This window comes from Aquarana catesbeiana, linkage group LG02 (genome assembly GCF_042186555.1).
Source record: "Aquarana catesbeiana isolate 2022-GZ linkage group LG02, ASM4218655v1, whole genome shotgun sequence".
Classification (NCBI taxonomy): Eukaryota; Metazoa; Chordata; class Amphibia; order Anura; family Ranidae; genus Aquarana; species Aquarana catesbeiana.
In genome coordinates, this window is record NC_133325.1 from 163,292,559 (window position 1) to 163,310,226 (window position 17,668).

Consider the following 17,668-nt stretch of genomic DNA (forward strand, 5'->3'; position numbering starts at 1 on the left):
TATGTTGGGCAATTAATTTATTGAGAGGTTGCTTGGTCTCCTCACTGCACAAGTTTTTGCATTCCTCCCTATACTGCACTTTGGATACCAGTTGACTTTGCTTGTGTTTTTGGTGTTGGCTCTGTAGGATATTCAAACTTCTGTTTCACTGCAGAGCTGCACGATTCTGGATAAAATGAGAATCACAATTTTTTTGCTTAGAATAAAGATCCCGATTCTCGGCCTAACATCATCTTTCACATTATACAAAAAATTGGACTAACTTTACGGTTTAGTGTTTTTTTTTTTTTTTTTTTAATTCATTGAAATGTATTTTTTCCCCAAAAATTTCTTTTGAAAGACCGTTGCGCAAATACAGTGTGACATAAAATATTGCAACGATCACCATTTTATTCTTATTAGTATGTATGTGTGTTTGGTGGTTCTAAGTATCTTTTTTAGGAAAAAATACAGATTTTAACTTGTAAGCAACAAGTGTCAGAAAAAGGGGTTGTAAACTCTCGGTTTTTCACCTTAATGCATTAAGGTGAAAAAGCTTTTGTAGTGCAGCAGCCTCCATTTTACTTACCTTAACCCGATCATTACAGGGACGAGCAGAGCAGCTCCAGCCGCTGCCTCGGTCCTCATTGGCTGGATTGATAGCAGCAGGAGCATTAGCTCCTTGCTGAGAGGAGGTAAGTATGACATGTTTGTTATTTAAAAAAAAAAACACGGTTAAACTGACCTCATTTGCAGACCGAAGTTCATTCCTTTGATCTAAAAGAATCAAATGATATAATGTTTTTTTTTATCTTTTAGCGCTGAGCAATGTGATGAACTTTGCGCTGCCTTTTTTTTTTTTTTTTTTAATTTTTAATGGCTCTGAGTACAGAAGGGCTCTGCACTTGTGTTACGTGAAGCGTGGAAATGCCGGATTAAGATCGTGAGGGGGCTTAAATTGAGATCGGGATATTGGTTGGGTGAAAGACACAGGGATGCAATGTTTGTTAAAGATTTGGCTCCCAGTCTTAGTGCTGCTGTATAGTGGATTGCATTAAACATGTTTCGAGTACAGTACTCTTATTTTAAAAACTACGGCTACAGAGCTGCAATAATTTGTGTGTGTGTGTGTGTGTGTGTGTGTGTGTGTGTGTGTGTGTGTGTGTGTGTGTGTGTGTGTGTGTGTGTGTGTGTGTGTGTATGTATATAAATTATCAATGCTTTCTATCAGTTCTCAATGTTGTGTACACTTTGTAGAAAGATTTTCTTGTTCTTGATCCCATCCTTTCTGCTCTACAGGTTCAGAGAAGCCTCCCTGCTCTTTGACACCTGAGCTGAAAGACAGATTTAGGCACCATCTGCCTCCTTAATGCTACATAAAAGCTCTGTCCGCTCCCTTTCCATCTTAGTCAATAAATTATGTATACTTTGTGTAAGCACTGACAACAGACTCTGGACTGTATCTTTTTCCCTTTCTTATTATTAAATAATTTAAGGTTTTTGATGAAAGGAAAGCTGTTTTCTGTAGTAAAACAACATTTTGGTATAGCAAGGATTGAGCTGTTAAAGGCTTGGTCCACCATTTGTGACCGTGTTCCTTGTTACGCCCATATTAATGGTGTAGCATGAAACATGGTTACATTTACTAGCCCACTCCCCCACCCTATCTTTTAAATTTGCCATGGCTGTGCGTGGTCCCACCTTCATAGCTGCTCTGTGAACTGAAGACTTAAAGTGTTACTAAACCCGCAACAGTAAAATCAGTCTGTATATACAGTAAAGCGTGCTACTTATACTCACTGTGGAACTTAAGGGGTTAATCCTCTGCATTGTGTAAAAAGGCTGTTTGATCTGGTCTTCTCTTCTCTGATCCTCCCCTTCTTCCACTGTCCCCTATCCATCTCCTGATAAGACAGAGCCTTTTGAGTCACTCTGCACATGCTCAGTTTGGTGTGTATTGCTAGAGTTTTTTTTTTTTTCTTGGGAGGGTGCATGTGATCAGCACAGGGCCAATCACCACTGCCCAGGCAGAGGGTCAGGGATCATGCGGCCCCACACGGACTGTCAGAGTAAAATGAAAACTCCGCATACAAGCTTTAACCAGACACTGATAAAAGTCACAAGACTGCTATATACTGCTGATGAGAAAAGGTATTTAGCAGTTTATATTTACTAAAATAATCACATTTCTATGTTCTGTGGACTGTAGGAGACCAGATATAGTGAATGCAGGGTCCTGGGTTTAGTACCACTTTAAAGTCCACTCTTTAACTGTAGCAGTAAGACTCGTAGATCTCAATGGAGTAAGTGTGGTGACTGCAGTCATTTTTTTTTTCTCCCAGGTTTTTTTATTTTTTTTATTTTCACCTGCTAGTCCTGTGAATCACACACTTCCGTCCCTGGGTGGCTAAGCTCACTTTTCCACTGTATCTGTGGAGGAAGCCATGGTGGTCACCCAGGATTGAAATTAAACATGTCTGCCTATGTTCATTTCCATTGCGTGTAGTATGAGGAGATTGGTAGTTTACAGAAGAAAGCAAAACTTTTATTTTATTCCTCCATTTCAGAATATTGTGTTCCTGGCAAGATCAACAAGTACTTTCTGTACTTGTTGAAGATGTTTTAACCTAAAAAAGGAAACGAATACAGTACCACATCTAAACTTTCAGAAAAAACATATGATACAATTGTTATAAATTGAGTTGTAGTTCAATGAGTAAAATTTGTATTTGATCTCCAAGCAAAACATGACTTAGTACTTGGTGGAGAAACCTTTGTTGGCAAGCACAGAGGTCATTAATTGTAGTTGGTGACCAGGCTTGCACACATCTCAGGAGGGATTTTGGTCCACTCTTCTTTACAGATCTTCTCTAAATCCTTAAAGGAGAAGTCCAGACAAAGCTTATTTGGCAGGGCTTCCTCTATGGATCACAGGAGTGCAATCTGTTTTGCACTCCTGTGACACGTTTTCAGCAGAGAGCGGTCTGAAGTCCGCTCTCTGCTGACGTCACGGATATCAGTCCAAGCACCACACGTCATCGTGACAAAATCTGGATTCTCCAGGTGCCTGGACTGACACCCGTCTCAGCGAGCCGCTGAGAGCCTGAGATGGCCCACTCCACCCCCTCCACAACTCAGCGCTCCAATGAGCGTGGAGGGAGAGGAGCAGAGAGCTGTGACTGACAGTCTACAGCTCTCTGCTCACAGAGCTCTGAAAACGGAGCAATTGGCGGTGTTCGATCACTCAGTTTTCAGTGTAGAGGTGCCGGGGGAAAGATGCAGCATCCACCTAGGCAAGTATAAATGGGGGGGGGGGGGGGTAGGAGAGAAACCCATACTTCTCCTCTAAGGTTTCCTGTCTGTCGCTTGGCAACTCGAAGTTTCAGCTCCCTCCATAAATTTTCTATAGGATTAAGGGCTGGAGGCTGGCTAGGCCACTCCATGGCCTTAATGTGCTTCTTCTTGAGCCACTCTTTTCTTGCCTTGACAGTATGTTTTTGGTCATTGTCATGCTGGAAGACTCATCCACGGCCCATCTTCAGTGTTCTGGTTGAGGGAAGAAGGTTCTCGTCCAAGATTTTACAATACATGGCCCAAGAATGCGGCAAAGTCGGCCTGTACCTTTAGCAGAGAGACAGCCCCCAAGCATAATGTTTCCATCTCTGGGCTTGACTGTAGGGATGGTGTTCCTAGGGTCATAGGCAGCATTTTTCTTCCTCCAAACATGGCGAGTCAGGTTAATGCCAAAGAGCTCAATTTTAGTCTCACCTGACCACAGCCCTTTCTCCCAATCCTCTCAATCATTTAGATGTTCATTGGCAAACTTCAGATGGGCCTGTACAAGTGACTTTTTGAGAAGGGGGGGACCTTGCGGGCGCTGCAGGATTTCATTCCATGGCAGCTTATTGTGTTACCAGTGGTTTGTTTGATGACTGTGGTCCCAACTGCTTTGAGATCCTTCATAAGCTTCTGCCCTGTAGTTCTGGGCTAATCCCTCACTTTTCTCATGATCATCCTTACCCTGTGAGGCGAAATCTTGGATGGAGCTCCAGACCAAGGGTGATTGGTTATTTTGTATTTCTTCCATTTGCAAATAATCGCTCCAACAGTTATCTCCTTCTCACCAATCTTCTTGCTGATGGTCTTGTAGCCCATTTCAGCCTTGTACACTCTTGTCCCTGACATCCTTTGACAGCTCTTTGGTCTTGCCCATGATGGTGAGGTTTTAATGGAAGAAAAAGCTTCTGTGGACAGGTGTCTTTTATACACATAACAAGTTGTCGTTGGGAGCACCTTCTTAAGGCTGGGTTCACACTAGTGCAAATTGTATGCGGGTCTCTCCGCATCCAATTTGCATGACAGGTGATTTTGACCGGCTCTCTATGGAGCCGATTCACACATCAGTGGCGGCTCCGGAGCAGCTTGCACAGGAATGCTGTGCGTCTTTGGCTGAGTTTCCGGGCCAAATTCAGGCAAAAATTTGGCCCTGATTCGTCCCTGAAACGGAGAACAGGGACGCACCGGACCCCTAAAACATCCGACAGTGTGAACCCAGCCTAAATTGACAGGACTGTGTACCACATAGGCACATACTGTAGCCAGTCTGTGGGAGCCAGAATTATTGTTGCTTGGTAAGGGATCAAATACTTATTTTACTCACTGAACTGCAACTCAATTTATAACATTTGTATCGTGTTTTTTCAGGATTTTTGGTTGATATTCTGTCTCTATTTTTTAAAATACACCAATGATAACAATTATAGACCCTTCATTTCTCTGTAAGTGGGCAAACTTACAAAATCTGCAGGGGATCAAATAATTATTCTCCCCACTGTATAGTGAAAACTTACCCTAAGGGCCCTTTCACACTGATGCGGTTTTGCGGCAAATGTTTCCTTTTAAATCCTATGGTACTCTTCCCACCACTGCTCTGGGGGTGTGGTGCGTTTTGAAAAGTCTGCTTGCTGCGTTTTTTTTTCTGCATTTTTCTTTTTTTTTTTTTTTGGTGTGCTTTTCAAAACCACACCAAAAATGCAACTCCCCCATTGAAATGAGTAGAAAGCACATTAAGCCCTCGTTCACACGGAACGCGCACAATTTCAAACCCACGTTTCAGTCAGAGTTCGGGGGTTGGTTTGAAAAGACCTCTGTGCGGGTTCATGCACAGATGTCTATTGAAATCGCCCATGAAGTCGCCAACAGTAGTGTAGCAACTACTTTTTGAAATCTGTGCGGCACTGCGTTGCACCGTTTGGGACAGTGCCGTTGCCGGCAATGGGCTGCGATTTGGCATGGGATTTGACATGTCAAATCACGTTGATGTGAACGGGGGCTAAATTGCACTGTAGTAACATATGTCACTTTTTTTAAAATAGCATGTTCATGTTTCACAGGTGCGGCAACCAAAAAATGCAGTGGAAACGCATCAAAAACATGCATTTTTTTCAACGAAGCAGTGCTAAGGCAGCTTTATGAAAATGTTAGAGCAGTAGTGCAGTAAAAATAGGTGGTTGAACTGCGTTTTACTGCCCACTTAAAATTACAAGGCGGCCGGATGAAGTTGTGCAAAAATGATACCTCCTGTCTTGTTTGGCAGACAGTACATTTAGTGATCGCAACTCACTCAAGTAGATGGGGCTGCACCACAACTGCAAGGCATATGCCAGGCTTAGCGGTTGTGGTGTGGTGTTCCCATTGAAAAATCTTGCAGCAGCATCGTCTTTTGAATGCCAGTCGGGCACTTCTGTAGCGCTCTCTGAAAAGCGATCCACCATGGATCGCTTTTCATTGCACATGTAAACAATCCTTTACTGTGAGTGACACGAATATGAAGACCAAGCTTTGTCTAAATATAGCTGCCCCGGGGTGTTGAGAAATACAAGAAGCCATCCCTTCCTAGATGAGATTTTGGGTAGACTGACTCTTTAAGCTGCTCAGTTGAAGGGTTCTCAAATCGAATGATTTAGAAAACAGAAATAAGATGTACTTTTTTTTTCCCCCTGTAATGTAGTAAGAGCACTTGTTTGCTGTGCACAGATGTCTATTAGGTTTGCCTCCATATGGAGAGGGGCTGCTCTGTTTAGCAAGTCTTTCTGCCAAGGTGTTAAACAGATGTGCATGGTGGAGCTGACCTGCTGTTGCTGAGCTTGGCGGATCAGTAATTGAGATTGAATAGGAAGGACGTTGTGTCTCTCAGCTGCTGTCTATGCACAGGGCTGTATTGACAAGAACAAGTGTGTGTAGAGAACATTCCATACCTGCTTGAAGAGTCTTGTCTGCCTGCAGGGATATGGCTCTCACCATGAAGAATATTCAGCCTCCTCTTCTTCACTCTTCTATTAATTGCTACGTGGGTTTACGGAATGTAAAAGACTATTAGAAGGGCTCAATTCCGCTGTAGGACTGTAGTGCAGAACAGAACCAACCCCACCCTACAAGGACATAATAAATATATTGAACTTTAGTACCACTAGGTATTACAGACCACAATGGGGCTACTTTGCGTTAATGTGGAATTCCAGGAATTGCACAAAAAACACCCATGCTTGTTAAGCCTAGGGATAGGCTGTAATACTTTGCCTTATTAATCCCTCTGGCAACATTCATACACTTGCTTCTTCTGTCCGATGTGCCAGGCTGTGGGTAGGCCCTTGCTGTCCTCCTGTACAATGCAGGACTATTGGTCCTGCATCCTAGTTGATGACATCAGCATGTGTCTGCAGGCAAGAGTGTCTTCGAAAAGAGACTTCGGGGGACCAGTAGCACACTTTGGAGGAAGCCTGTTGGCACGAGGAATTGGAAAATGATTACACTTTATTCCTCTAACTCTAGACTAAGGCCTGGTTCACACCTATGCAGGTTGCAGTTTGCAGTTTGCATATTCCAGGTGCATTTTGCGTTTTACAATACATAGTTTTGATCTATTGAAGTCTATGGAATCAAAAACTAGAAAAAAAGCCCCTGGCCCTTTCCATAAAATGCACAGATGTGAACATGACCCATAGGAAACCATGTTATATGGACTGTAGTGTGTTTCTGCAAAACTGAAAACACACAAAAAAAAACAATGCATAGATGTGAACCAGGCCTTAATGAGCAATTCAACTTTGTAGTGGGGGAATGAGACACTGCAAGGGCTTTTTTTTTTTTTTTTTGTATGGGTTTAGAAACAGAAAAGTGACGGTAGAAAAAAGACCGAGTGGTGTGTGTGTGTGTGTGTCAGGTTTTTTTTTTGTTTTTGTTTTTTTTTTTTTTTTTTTTTTTTGACTGGGTATAGATTTATGTTTTTGTATGTCACATTCAGGTTTGTGATGTTAGTGGGCAGCATGGAGATGCAGACTGCATCAGAGGCGGTAAGTATGCTCTTGCAGAGAGGGTGCTTCTGCTGTGTTTGTTCAATGGGCTTAAGCCTAGTACATGCGAGCCAAATGTCGTGTGGCATCGGCCAGTTCAATAGAAACCGGGCGATGTTCGGCCTGTGTGTACAGCACCCGGTCTGACAGAAGCCAGCAGTTCGGCCGGCTTCTGTCAAAGGGACATGGCTGAAAAAGGTCTGCTGATCAGCACCCAATCAGTGCTATCTCCCCTGTCAGAACACAATAGCACAGAAGAGGAGATCACTGTACTAACGTTGGATTGTTAGTACAGTGGCAACTTTTGAGCTGTCATTCAAGAAGGAAGGAGGGCTGGGAGATTTTTGTAAAAACTGGCTACACACAAGCTACACATACTAGTTTATTCAGTGGTAAAAAAAAGCTAAATGCTAATAGCCTGGCTGGCATGCTGATGCTTTTGTCTTCAGTACATAAAGTTGATGACCTAGAACACACACATAAAGATCAGAAATCCTGACTTTTCCTCAACGTTCCTATGGTGCATGCTTGTTCCTAAATCAGCAAGATACTGCTTTATGGCCACTAGATGGCGCTGACAATCTACAAAAAACATTGGGTATATTACAGCAATTATTCGTGCTGGCTGTGCAAATTTACACAGCAATTTTCTATAAGCAGACCCCAATAAGGGTGATTCTTACTATTCTTGCATGCAGCATGGCAAACGCATCAAACAATTTCTTTTGTATGCGAAATAGAAACGTGGGAAAGTTTTATGTAGAAACGACATAAACATACTACAATCTTTAAGCTTCTTTCATACTTTGCAAACTTCAGTAACTGGACAGGGACAAATGGGATAAATCTCTAACAGTAACAACAGCGTAACATTCCTGACAGATGTTCAAACCAGTGGCAGCTAGTGCTCAAAATTTTTTGGGGGCGCCAAAAATTTTTGAAAAAAAATCATCAATTGTAGCCACTGTGCCCATCAAATGCTGCCAGTGTCCCTCCCGGGACACCCCCCCCCGCACGGATGGATCGCAGGACACCCCGTGCAGGAGGACCTGCACTTACCTGGTCAGCTTCCTCCGCTCTGTCCCACTTCCGCCAAAGCGCTGAGCATCCAATAGGGACGCCTGATGCTTTGACCAGTCAGAAAACAGGTCTCGCTGACCTGCCTCCAGATCGGCGGGTAGACAATGCCGAATATTCATTCGCTATGGTCACACATTTGGGTGGGATCAGGGTGCACTCTCTGCACCTCGAGCCCACCCTTTTTTTGAAGCCTATTTGAGCCTCCCCCTCCTGCCCCCCGCCATAGGAGTCCATGTGTCCGGCGTCCTGAAAGGTGCCAGGTGCATGGATAGGGAGGAGGCAGCAGGGATAGGTGGGGCGGAGCCCGTGCACCCACAACGCACGGGCTGCCACTGGTTCTAACTATTTCTTTGTCTTCTCTATTCAGAACTTCAAAAACATTTTGCCTGGATTTGCACTTTTTGCCTGGTTATGACTTAGCCCAGCCTGTTATCGAACAATGAAGGAACAGCGAGATGCTGATCTGATCACCCCTGTACTATCCTGTGCATGTAAACATGTTCATACAGTTTGGCAGATAGCACTACAAAAGAGCTCTAATTGGCTGAGAGTGTGGCCCTTCGTTCTCCCAGAGTGCCGCTGTGTCGAGGTTATCATATTTTAATGAATGCATAATTGGATTACATTTATGTCCTAGAGTTCGGCTTTAAATTCCTAAGATTGTATAATCATGAAGTACATTTGACTAGGTGTGCAAGGAGGAACATGCCAAAAGCAGTGTGTATGAAGTCTAAATTAATTTAATTCAGAATCCCAGAAATATAAAAAGCTTTTTATGGTAAAAGATTTTGAATAAAATGAATGTGAACCATTTCTAGGAGACTCGCCTAAGGGTGATCAGTCCCTCTACTGTACTGGAGACCTGACTGGAAATTCCCACTGTCATAAGAGATGCAGCTCCCCACAGTTTCCTTTTACGCTCCTAAATAATTTGAGTAATATAAAATAAAGTCAGAATCCTGGGCTGGTTTCCTTCTGAAAATTTCAGTTGTCTGAATGCCATGGCGTTTTTAAAACAGACCATCTATGAAAAACAAATGGTCCACTTCCCTGCTATGTGCCCAAATAAAATTAGTAGTAAAAAAAAAAAAAAAACCTTGAAAAATAAAGATTTACAAAAAAATAGGATAAAAGTTCCCAACCTCAGTCCCAGCTTCCAGAAAGAGCAGGTGACCTCACCGTGCCTTACTGATGCCTCCTGGGCTGAGTTTTGGAAATGGTGTGAAAATGCATCCAGTGCATTGCAGTATTGCATACTCGTGGGGATTTTGCATGGCCAGGAGGAAGCGTTGAGAGGAGGTGATGTCACCTGCACCTCACGGAATCCAGGACCACAGTGTGTCTCATTTCTCATGAAATTATTGTTGTAAATTTTATGTAAAGCTTATTTGTTGTGGTGGTGGGGTGCTTGCAGCGACATGGACCTTTTATTGGTATGGAGGGTCTACTTTAATGACTTCAGTGCTTCCTAAGGGAACAAGTATACAGGTCGTGAGTTCTTATGTCTGACAGCCTGAGTTCTGTCAATACAGATTTCGTTAAAGCCACTAGATAAGCATGATCGCAATGGAGCTGACTTCTGAAGTAAAGGACAGCTATGTCAGCTTACACATTTCCCTCATGACAGGTTTCCGTTAAATTGACCAGCTGTACCATAAAAAAACCCTTATTTAAAAACATTCTAATTGTAGACCATGTGTGTGAAACTCAATTTCATCACGGGCAGCATCTGCATTATGGTTGCCCTCAAAGGGCCGCGTGTATCTGTAAGGCTATATTATTTTATCCAGGCCTTATTTTTTCAGAATTGGTACAGGAACTAAACCAGGTCCCATCCCACACTGCATCTGCATCTCCCTCTCCCTTGTCCCTGCTGTGAATGCAGGTTAGGTGGGGATCTGTGAGAGCTAATCGAGAGGAACGCTATCCTTTTAAACACAGAAGGCTTCCTTGTTTACAAGTGACAGCAGAGGGCAAGAGCCAAAGGTGGCAGAAGGGTTCCACCATGTTCCAGCTGGAAAAAGCCATGGGTGTGAGGACCACATGAAATGGCCTCGGGGCTGGATTCAGCCTGCAGGCCTTGTATTTGACAATTGTGTTGTATGTAGACCTCCACAGTCTGCTTGCTCATGTTATATGGAGTGAACCTATTTTTACAGTAACTTCTCAGGAGCCACAAAACCCAAGGCACTCTAATATGCAAATGCCTGCTTCAGGAAGCAACTTCCCATGCCTTGTTATTAGCTGGGCCTATAATTTTAGCTTTCAGCAATGGCAGCCCCCTGTTTTTCACTCGTCACAGATTTTCTTTCAGTGTTTTCTCCTGTGTTAAGGGGATTTAAATTAAAAAGGGAACTTGTCACAACACTATACCTGTCTCAACCAAGGTTCCCATCCAACCCTGGAGGTGTCCATTGCCTGACTTTTGATGGTATTGCAAAATCTGGAGTACGTCACTGTGCATGATTCTGTACGGGTACACTCTGCCTCAGAACTAGCATGAGACAATGTCATTTTCCACTCATTGAATTTGAAGAATTTGATGCTTATAATTCTGCTAGCATATGCCAGAAGCAGTATGTGTAGAAGCGGAGAGCCTAATATGGCTCAAATAGGGGATCCTGGTGACTATTACAGTGGTGATATTTTCTACACCTTCGTTTCTTATGTTTTGAGATTTATATTTGGTACATTGTACCATCCATTCCTCACTTGAAAGGTTTTCATTAGTTGGCTCTTCTGTAAATAGCAGAAGGAGAGGATGTGAACCCTACATCTGCCCAGGCAGATTGTACAGGGTGGTAGATGATGCAGCCGTTGGTGCCGAGTATAACCAAACATGTGAAGCAAATGTTGAATGCCACAGCAGAATATGCGGGGGTAGTAAGTTAGGATTGTGGTCCTTAGGAGGAATATAACAAATACATAAATGTATACCTAGCACCTATTTTCATATAAATTCTGCCTTTTGATAATTTGGGACAGTAATTCCATCAACTCCTCTTTGGTCGTTTTCAGGGTGGATAAAAATCAATGATTTTTAAAACAAAAATTTAAAAAAAAACAGATTTTTTTTTTTATTTAATTCGATATATATTTTTTTAATCAGATTTATTTTAATAAAATGCTTTTGGAGTAAAAATCTATCTAAAGATAGTTTTCTATTTAGGATACATTAATAATTTAGTTTATTCAGCATGAAATGGAGCTTAATTATGTAGCATGAGGCTGTATATTCTGCAATAGTTGTGTTTTCTCATTCAGTGAATCCAAGCTCTGCAAGCTGAGATAACTGCATTGATGCATTTACACAATTTAACAGTAACCATAAGATAAAACAAAGTTGAGGAATATTCTTTTTATCCCAATGTTTTGCAAATCTATGTACACTACAAACTGTATGATTGAATCAGTTGTGATATTGCTGTTTTACTAACCTGACAGCTTATTATTCTAAATAGGATTCTAACTACCAGTAAGAATAAGTCCTTACATTTAAAGAGCACCTGTCATTTCAGATCTATCATGGAAGCGCCTGTTAGCGGGCATCCACTCCACCTGCTGCTGCCACGTCCCTCACCTTGTTGTGTCACTGCCGCATCCCCAGCCGTCCCATTAAAGTGAATGGGACTGTCGGTGAGTCAACAGCGAGTCGGTGGAGGAGCCACTGCGGGACAGTTGCTCTTTAAAAACATGATTTAAATCAAGCCATTTGACTAGTGAATTAAATCAAATCCACCCTGGTAGTTTTTTTTTTTTTTTTTTTTAAGTGACAGAAATGTAATGCTATTTTAACACTTTCTTGTTCGGCACCTTTTTCATTTGATATATCTTGAACCACTACCCACTTCCTCAGTTATTGGTGAAAGCAAAGCTTATGTCTATTTGATGCATGCACTCCTTTGTTTTAGTTACATTGGCTTAAAATGTGAAAAAGTATAGAATTTTCATATCTTCAGAGTGGACGGTGGTGGGGTTTTCTGTGTTCCTTGTTGGGGACATTTTTCCTCCTATCCTGTCTCAGGTGGCACCACACAGAGGAATTTCAAATTCAGCGAGAGCCACATAATGCATCCAGTGAGGATCCATGAGTATCTTGTTAACGTTTTGCTGTCACTTTAATTGGAAATGATAAAGCTTCAGAGTAAGCAGGCATCAGCGGATAGCCTTGCAGTCGGTAAATAACGACTTCCTGGAAGCAGGAAGAGTACCGGCCCACCACAAGGCCTGTACACGTTATTGTTATGCTCTTGGCTGTGTTCTTATGGTGTCACTCTCACAGAACGATGGCCATGACGAGGCACACCCCGGCCTACGTGACCACATGCAGACGCAGCCAGTGCTGGTAATGGCAATACCAGGGCCAGGAGGATCACACAGACTTTGTGTTTTTATTCAATAAAAGATTCAGTTAACTGTTTAGGAAATAATTAGAATAAAACACAGTAGTTATTCTGAGCCTTCATAAATCTAAAAAAGTGTGTATTCATAAAAGAATTTCAGCTTGTTAGATTTCAGGTAAACGTAAAATCACAAGTAAACTGCAGTTCAGCAGGGGTGCTGTAAAAATAATACATTTGTTTTTTTGTTTTTTTTTTAATAAGTGCAGTATGATTTTGCTGTTGCTGGTGTCAAATGTAACCAGTGCAAAATATGGAATCCCACATTTATATTGTTTTAAGCATTTATTGTAGTTTTTCTGAATCACATATGCTATATAGATCTGTCATAAGCTGTAGCTCTTGGTTCTGTGAAAGCTAGTTATTGGTGAGGTCATTCTATTCTGAATTGTATTAAAGGATCATTCTTGCTCAGGCAAATGTAAAATCTTAGTGCTTAGAGTACCTCCCAGTGGTGTACCATGGAATTGCATTTTTTAAACGCAATTTTATGCCCTTTAGTAAGTGCATTGTCTCCTGTTGGAGAAGTATATAGACTGTCATTGCTAACCACCTTCTTACAGACTGGATACCCAGCTGCTGTGCTTATCTTTTGAATGTAATGTTTTCTAAGCCAGAGACTCTGAACTATTTTGCAAAAAAAAAAAAACGCAGGCACCTACCACTAGTCAATAGTGGCAGCCTGCATTTTTTTAAATTACTGGTTTCTTTTAAAGGGGACTTATCAAGGTACCTAGTCCACGGCTAGCATCTGATATTGCCAAAACTTTTAAAGAAGTGCTAATTCATACATGGTGATGTGCCTGCCCTGGAAATGACCCTGCGTTCAAGTAATGGTAGCTGATGTCACCTTTCTTGCATCATTTTGCTGTAAAGCTTGTGAAAGCTTTACATAAGTGCTGGTACGCTATTACCACTGTTAACCACAAAGGCTCTCTCCGAGCTCCCTATTATCCTTGACTGGATTCTACCAACCTTTGGATTGAGCCTTTACGCCTTCCATTTTTTTTAAACAAAAGTGTGTTTCTGCGCCAAAGTGTACTGAGTTATTAAAGAACTGCATATATGTGTGTATATGTAAATATATATATATATATATATATATATATATATATATATAACCCGAATACCAAAAGTGATGTGAAAACATACATATATATATAAATAATAGTGTGCTTCTGGTTACTATGCAAGTAGTGAAATACTGAAAATGTATCATTATACAATAAAACAGTGAATTGAATAGTCTGTAAGGTTCAAAATGGAAATAAGTCCATCTGCCAATAGCATTGAAGGCATATAGTGGAATTAAGGTGTATCTAATTCTTCTCAAAATAATGATCTATCCCACCGGGTGGCAAACCATGTGAATTGTTAAGGAATTCCACCATACACACGTGCCGTCCACCGTAATCAAGCCTCTTACTAGATGGTTGTGATCCCCAATTACAGGGATCAAACACACATGAGAAATAATGGACATCTCTGGGTGTCTCAAAGTGGAATCTGTATGGTCCACACTGGTTTCAACATATATTCCCCAATACCAATGCCACAACTTCAGATCAAACTCAGACAGCTGCCAAAGAGGAAAAGGAACATAGGCCACACATGGCGTGAAAACTGCTAGTACACGTTTATTGGTAAAAACACCACAAGGTACTTGCATGATTTGGGACAATAAAAAGCATTGAAACCGTACGGAGCCTCGCTGGCAGCCAGCATCAGCGGGCATGAAAGATGTCACGCGTTCGTGGGCCGGCCCAACTAGTTTCTCGTCGCATCGTGTCATCGGGAACAGGAGCATAATGTGTATATACAGTATGTTTTACACTTTCCATCCCTGGATCCACTGCCCCCTTTAATAGGTGGCCTCCACACTTATATAACAGTTATTGCTTTCAAGAAGCTTTCTAATAGGTGCCCAGTTTGGGAGGAGCTGATACACCAATGTTTTTCTGGCACTGGGTGGTGGTCTCCCTCGAAGTGGCAGCAATCTGACAGTTCTTATCATTCATACTATATAACTTACTGTAAACACACTAAACTGAGCAATATATTCATGGCTTTATTTTTTTCCTTTCAGGACTAGTGTCCAGATCTTCACCAAAGAAGCCTAGAAGTCGGAGTATCTTCAAAGCTCTCTTCTGTTGCCTTAGTGCACAGAATGTCAGCCGACCAGGGAGCCCCTGTGAGGCTCCCACCCAAAAGGAGGAGGCACAGTCAACTCCAAAGGTAACCCTAATATTGACCTTCCTTATCGTATAAGAAAAACTTTTAAAGAGAATGTGTCCCCACTTTCTTCCTTTTGATTTGCTCGGTTTCCTTGCAAGTGGGTGCTCGGAGGTATCAGAGGAAGCTTTATTATCTTTCAAATTAATGTGCCTGGGCACCAAAAGTGGAGAAGGCAGTTTACTAATATCTTAAACCATGATTGTGAATGCTCCCCACTCTCCCTGATCTTTCTTGCAAGTGTAAAGGGTCAGGGGGAGGCTGATCTGAGCACTTTATTCAGCATATTAGGACTCATTCACAAGTGCGCAGAATTGTGGGTGTTTATGCGCCCGGGACTGCCAGATGTTCCGTGTGGCCTGACAAATGGAACAGCTGTACCAATATTCTTTCACACCTGAACGTTTACCTCCATACAGGGATCGATGCATGGCCCTGGGTACAGTCTGGATCTGGCTGGCCATGCATTCATCTCTTTATGGATGTAAATGCTTGGATGTGTAGGTATTAGTGCTGTCAGCCTAGCATTGATTCTTAGCAGGATGCTCCCCGTATAGAACATCTGTGCCACCTAAGTGCATAAACATAGTCTATGTGGAAATGAACCCCAAGCGATCATTATACACAGAAAAGAGACAACCTGGGAGGCTGCATAAAGGGGCTAGTTAGTTTTAAACCTCTTTTTGTTTTTATGTTTTTGTTGCATATTCTCATCCTTACTTCCCATTCACACTTGTGCGACTTGTCATGCAGCTTTGGACATCAAAGTCACATGACAAGTCGTACCTCATGTTTTCCAATGATAACCATTCATATACTGTATGTACGACTTAAAGTTGCAGCGGCTTCAAAGTAGTTCATGCACTACTTTGGACCGACTTTCATGCAACTTGAGGACCATAGAAGTCAATGTTAACCCTCAAATGTTGCATGAAATTTGTACCTGAATGTTTTACATGCAACAGTGAGTCCGACTTTGCAGAGGGACAACAAGTCGCACCCATCCAAAGCTGCACTAAAGTTGTGCAATTTTGGAGTCGTACAAGTCTGAATAAAGTCTTATTCATTTTCTTCCTGTGTATTTTGCCAGTTTTTCGTGTGGTTCTGCTCACCTGTTTTGGGGTTAATGCATCTTGTCAACACTATATAATTTAGTATTATATATATTGCATAATATATTATTATATAATACATAGAATATTCTAAGTAAATTGCCTACAGTTATATATGTATTTTTTTTTTTTCCAGGCGGATCTGTTACAATGTCTTCAGTACCAGTTCTACCAGGTACTTGTTTTATGAGTCATGATCATGCTTGCAGGGATGCTCATGCTCCTAACAGACAAAAACCCAAAATACCCAATGCTTAGATATACCTTTCCTTTGTAGAGTAAGAAGTTTTAAGATTAATTAATCTGAAAAGCCAGTTGATGCTGTGCTGCAGAAAAACAGCTGAGCGGGGAAGATGGCTGTACTAATATCGGATCATTAGTACAGCAGCTCCGACCGGAGCTGACAGTTCCTTTTTTTTTTTCAACCCGCTTGGTTGGCCTTGTTTACATTTGAGGGTGGGAGTTGTAAAAATAGGCGGTAAGCTGCAGTTTTACTGCCCCCTGACCACTCACCTTAACCTGATATGGCATCCGAAAGGGGTGGCAACATTTTTATCACATATTCTTCAGGAGACATTGGCAGTACCCCAACCCCCTTCAACCGTATGTAAAGTCAGCGGCTGCGGCATGGTGCTGCGGGCTTCCAAGGGTAAAAGCAAGTGATTAGGGGATGACCTATCGCCTCCTGTCAGATTCTCTCTAAAAAGCAATCCACTGCAAATTGCCTTTGAGAGGGGTGGCAACGATAGCTGCTAGTGTATTTAAGCCCTTCGAAAAATTCAGGAGTCAGATTCTTAGATTTTAAGTATAGGTCTGATATATTTAGACAGGCTCTCTTAGGACAGTTGCTGATGGTTCATGAGACTTGTAATAGTCCCATTTATTCTGTGTTGTTAAATATTAATGTTTTGTTATCATGCATTTTCACGTTGTAACACTGACGCTCATAAAAGTGGCTTTTATTTAAAGCATATTCCGCTTTTCTTTTCTTATCCCTCCAATCCTGTCCCCCGAGTGTTTTTTTTTCTTTTTCTTCTCATTTTTCATGTTCTGTGCATAGTTTGTAAATCTCAAGAAACTAATTTGTGAAATGCTCCTTCACCAATAAGCTTCTTCCACCTGCACTTTTAATGCTTCAGCCAGCGGGACCGAAGAGGTGGCTCAGCCAACTGAGACTGCTGCCTGGAAGCATCTGTGTGACCTGCAGGTCGCAGGATCTAATCCCGGCTAGCTCTGCTCACTCTTTCATCTTTTCCAGGTAGATAACATGAAGAGCAATGATCATTGAAGTGCTGTCTTTTCTGTATTTGTAAATACCATTTATTTTTTATCCTTAAGGAAGAATTAGGAATGTCTAATAGATCTCCCCTTGTGTGACATAGAGTGAGCATACTTTTTATAAAGAAATCCCTTCCTACTGAAACCCCTTCAGATTTCTGAAGATGTCTTTAGTTTTCTTAATACTAAAAAACCTCTTTACTGAAACATGCACAAAATGGGCCATATTGTCAGA

At 41.8% G+C, this 17,668-nt stretch overlaps 1 protein-coding gene across 1 annotated transcript in view; it reads left to right on the plus strand.

The window, feature by feature from the left end:
- CTDSP2 (CTD small phosphatase 2) overlaps positions 1 to 17,668 on the plus strand; it is a 57,638-nt gene that overhangs the window by 25,577 nt on the left and 14,393 nt on the right. Inside the window, exons 2-3 of the mRNA XM_073613726.1 lie at positions 14,898 to 15,046; positions 16,292 to 16,330. Of these exons, the coding sequence (XP_073469827.1) occupies positions 14,898 to 15,046; positions 16,292 to 16,330 (188 nt within the window). The remainder of the gene's footprint in view (positions 1 to 14,897; positions 15,047 to 16,291; positions 16,331 to 17,668) is intronic.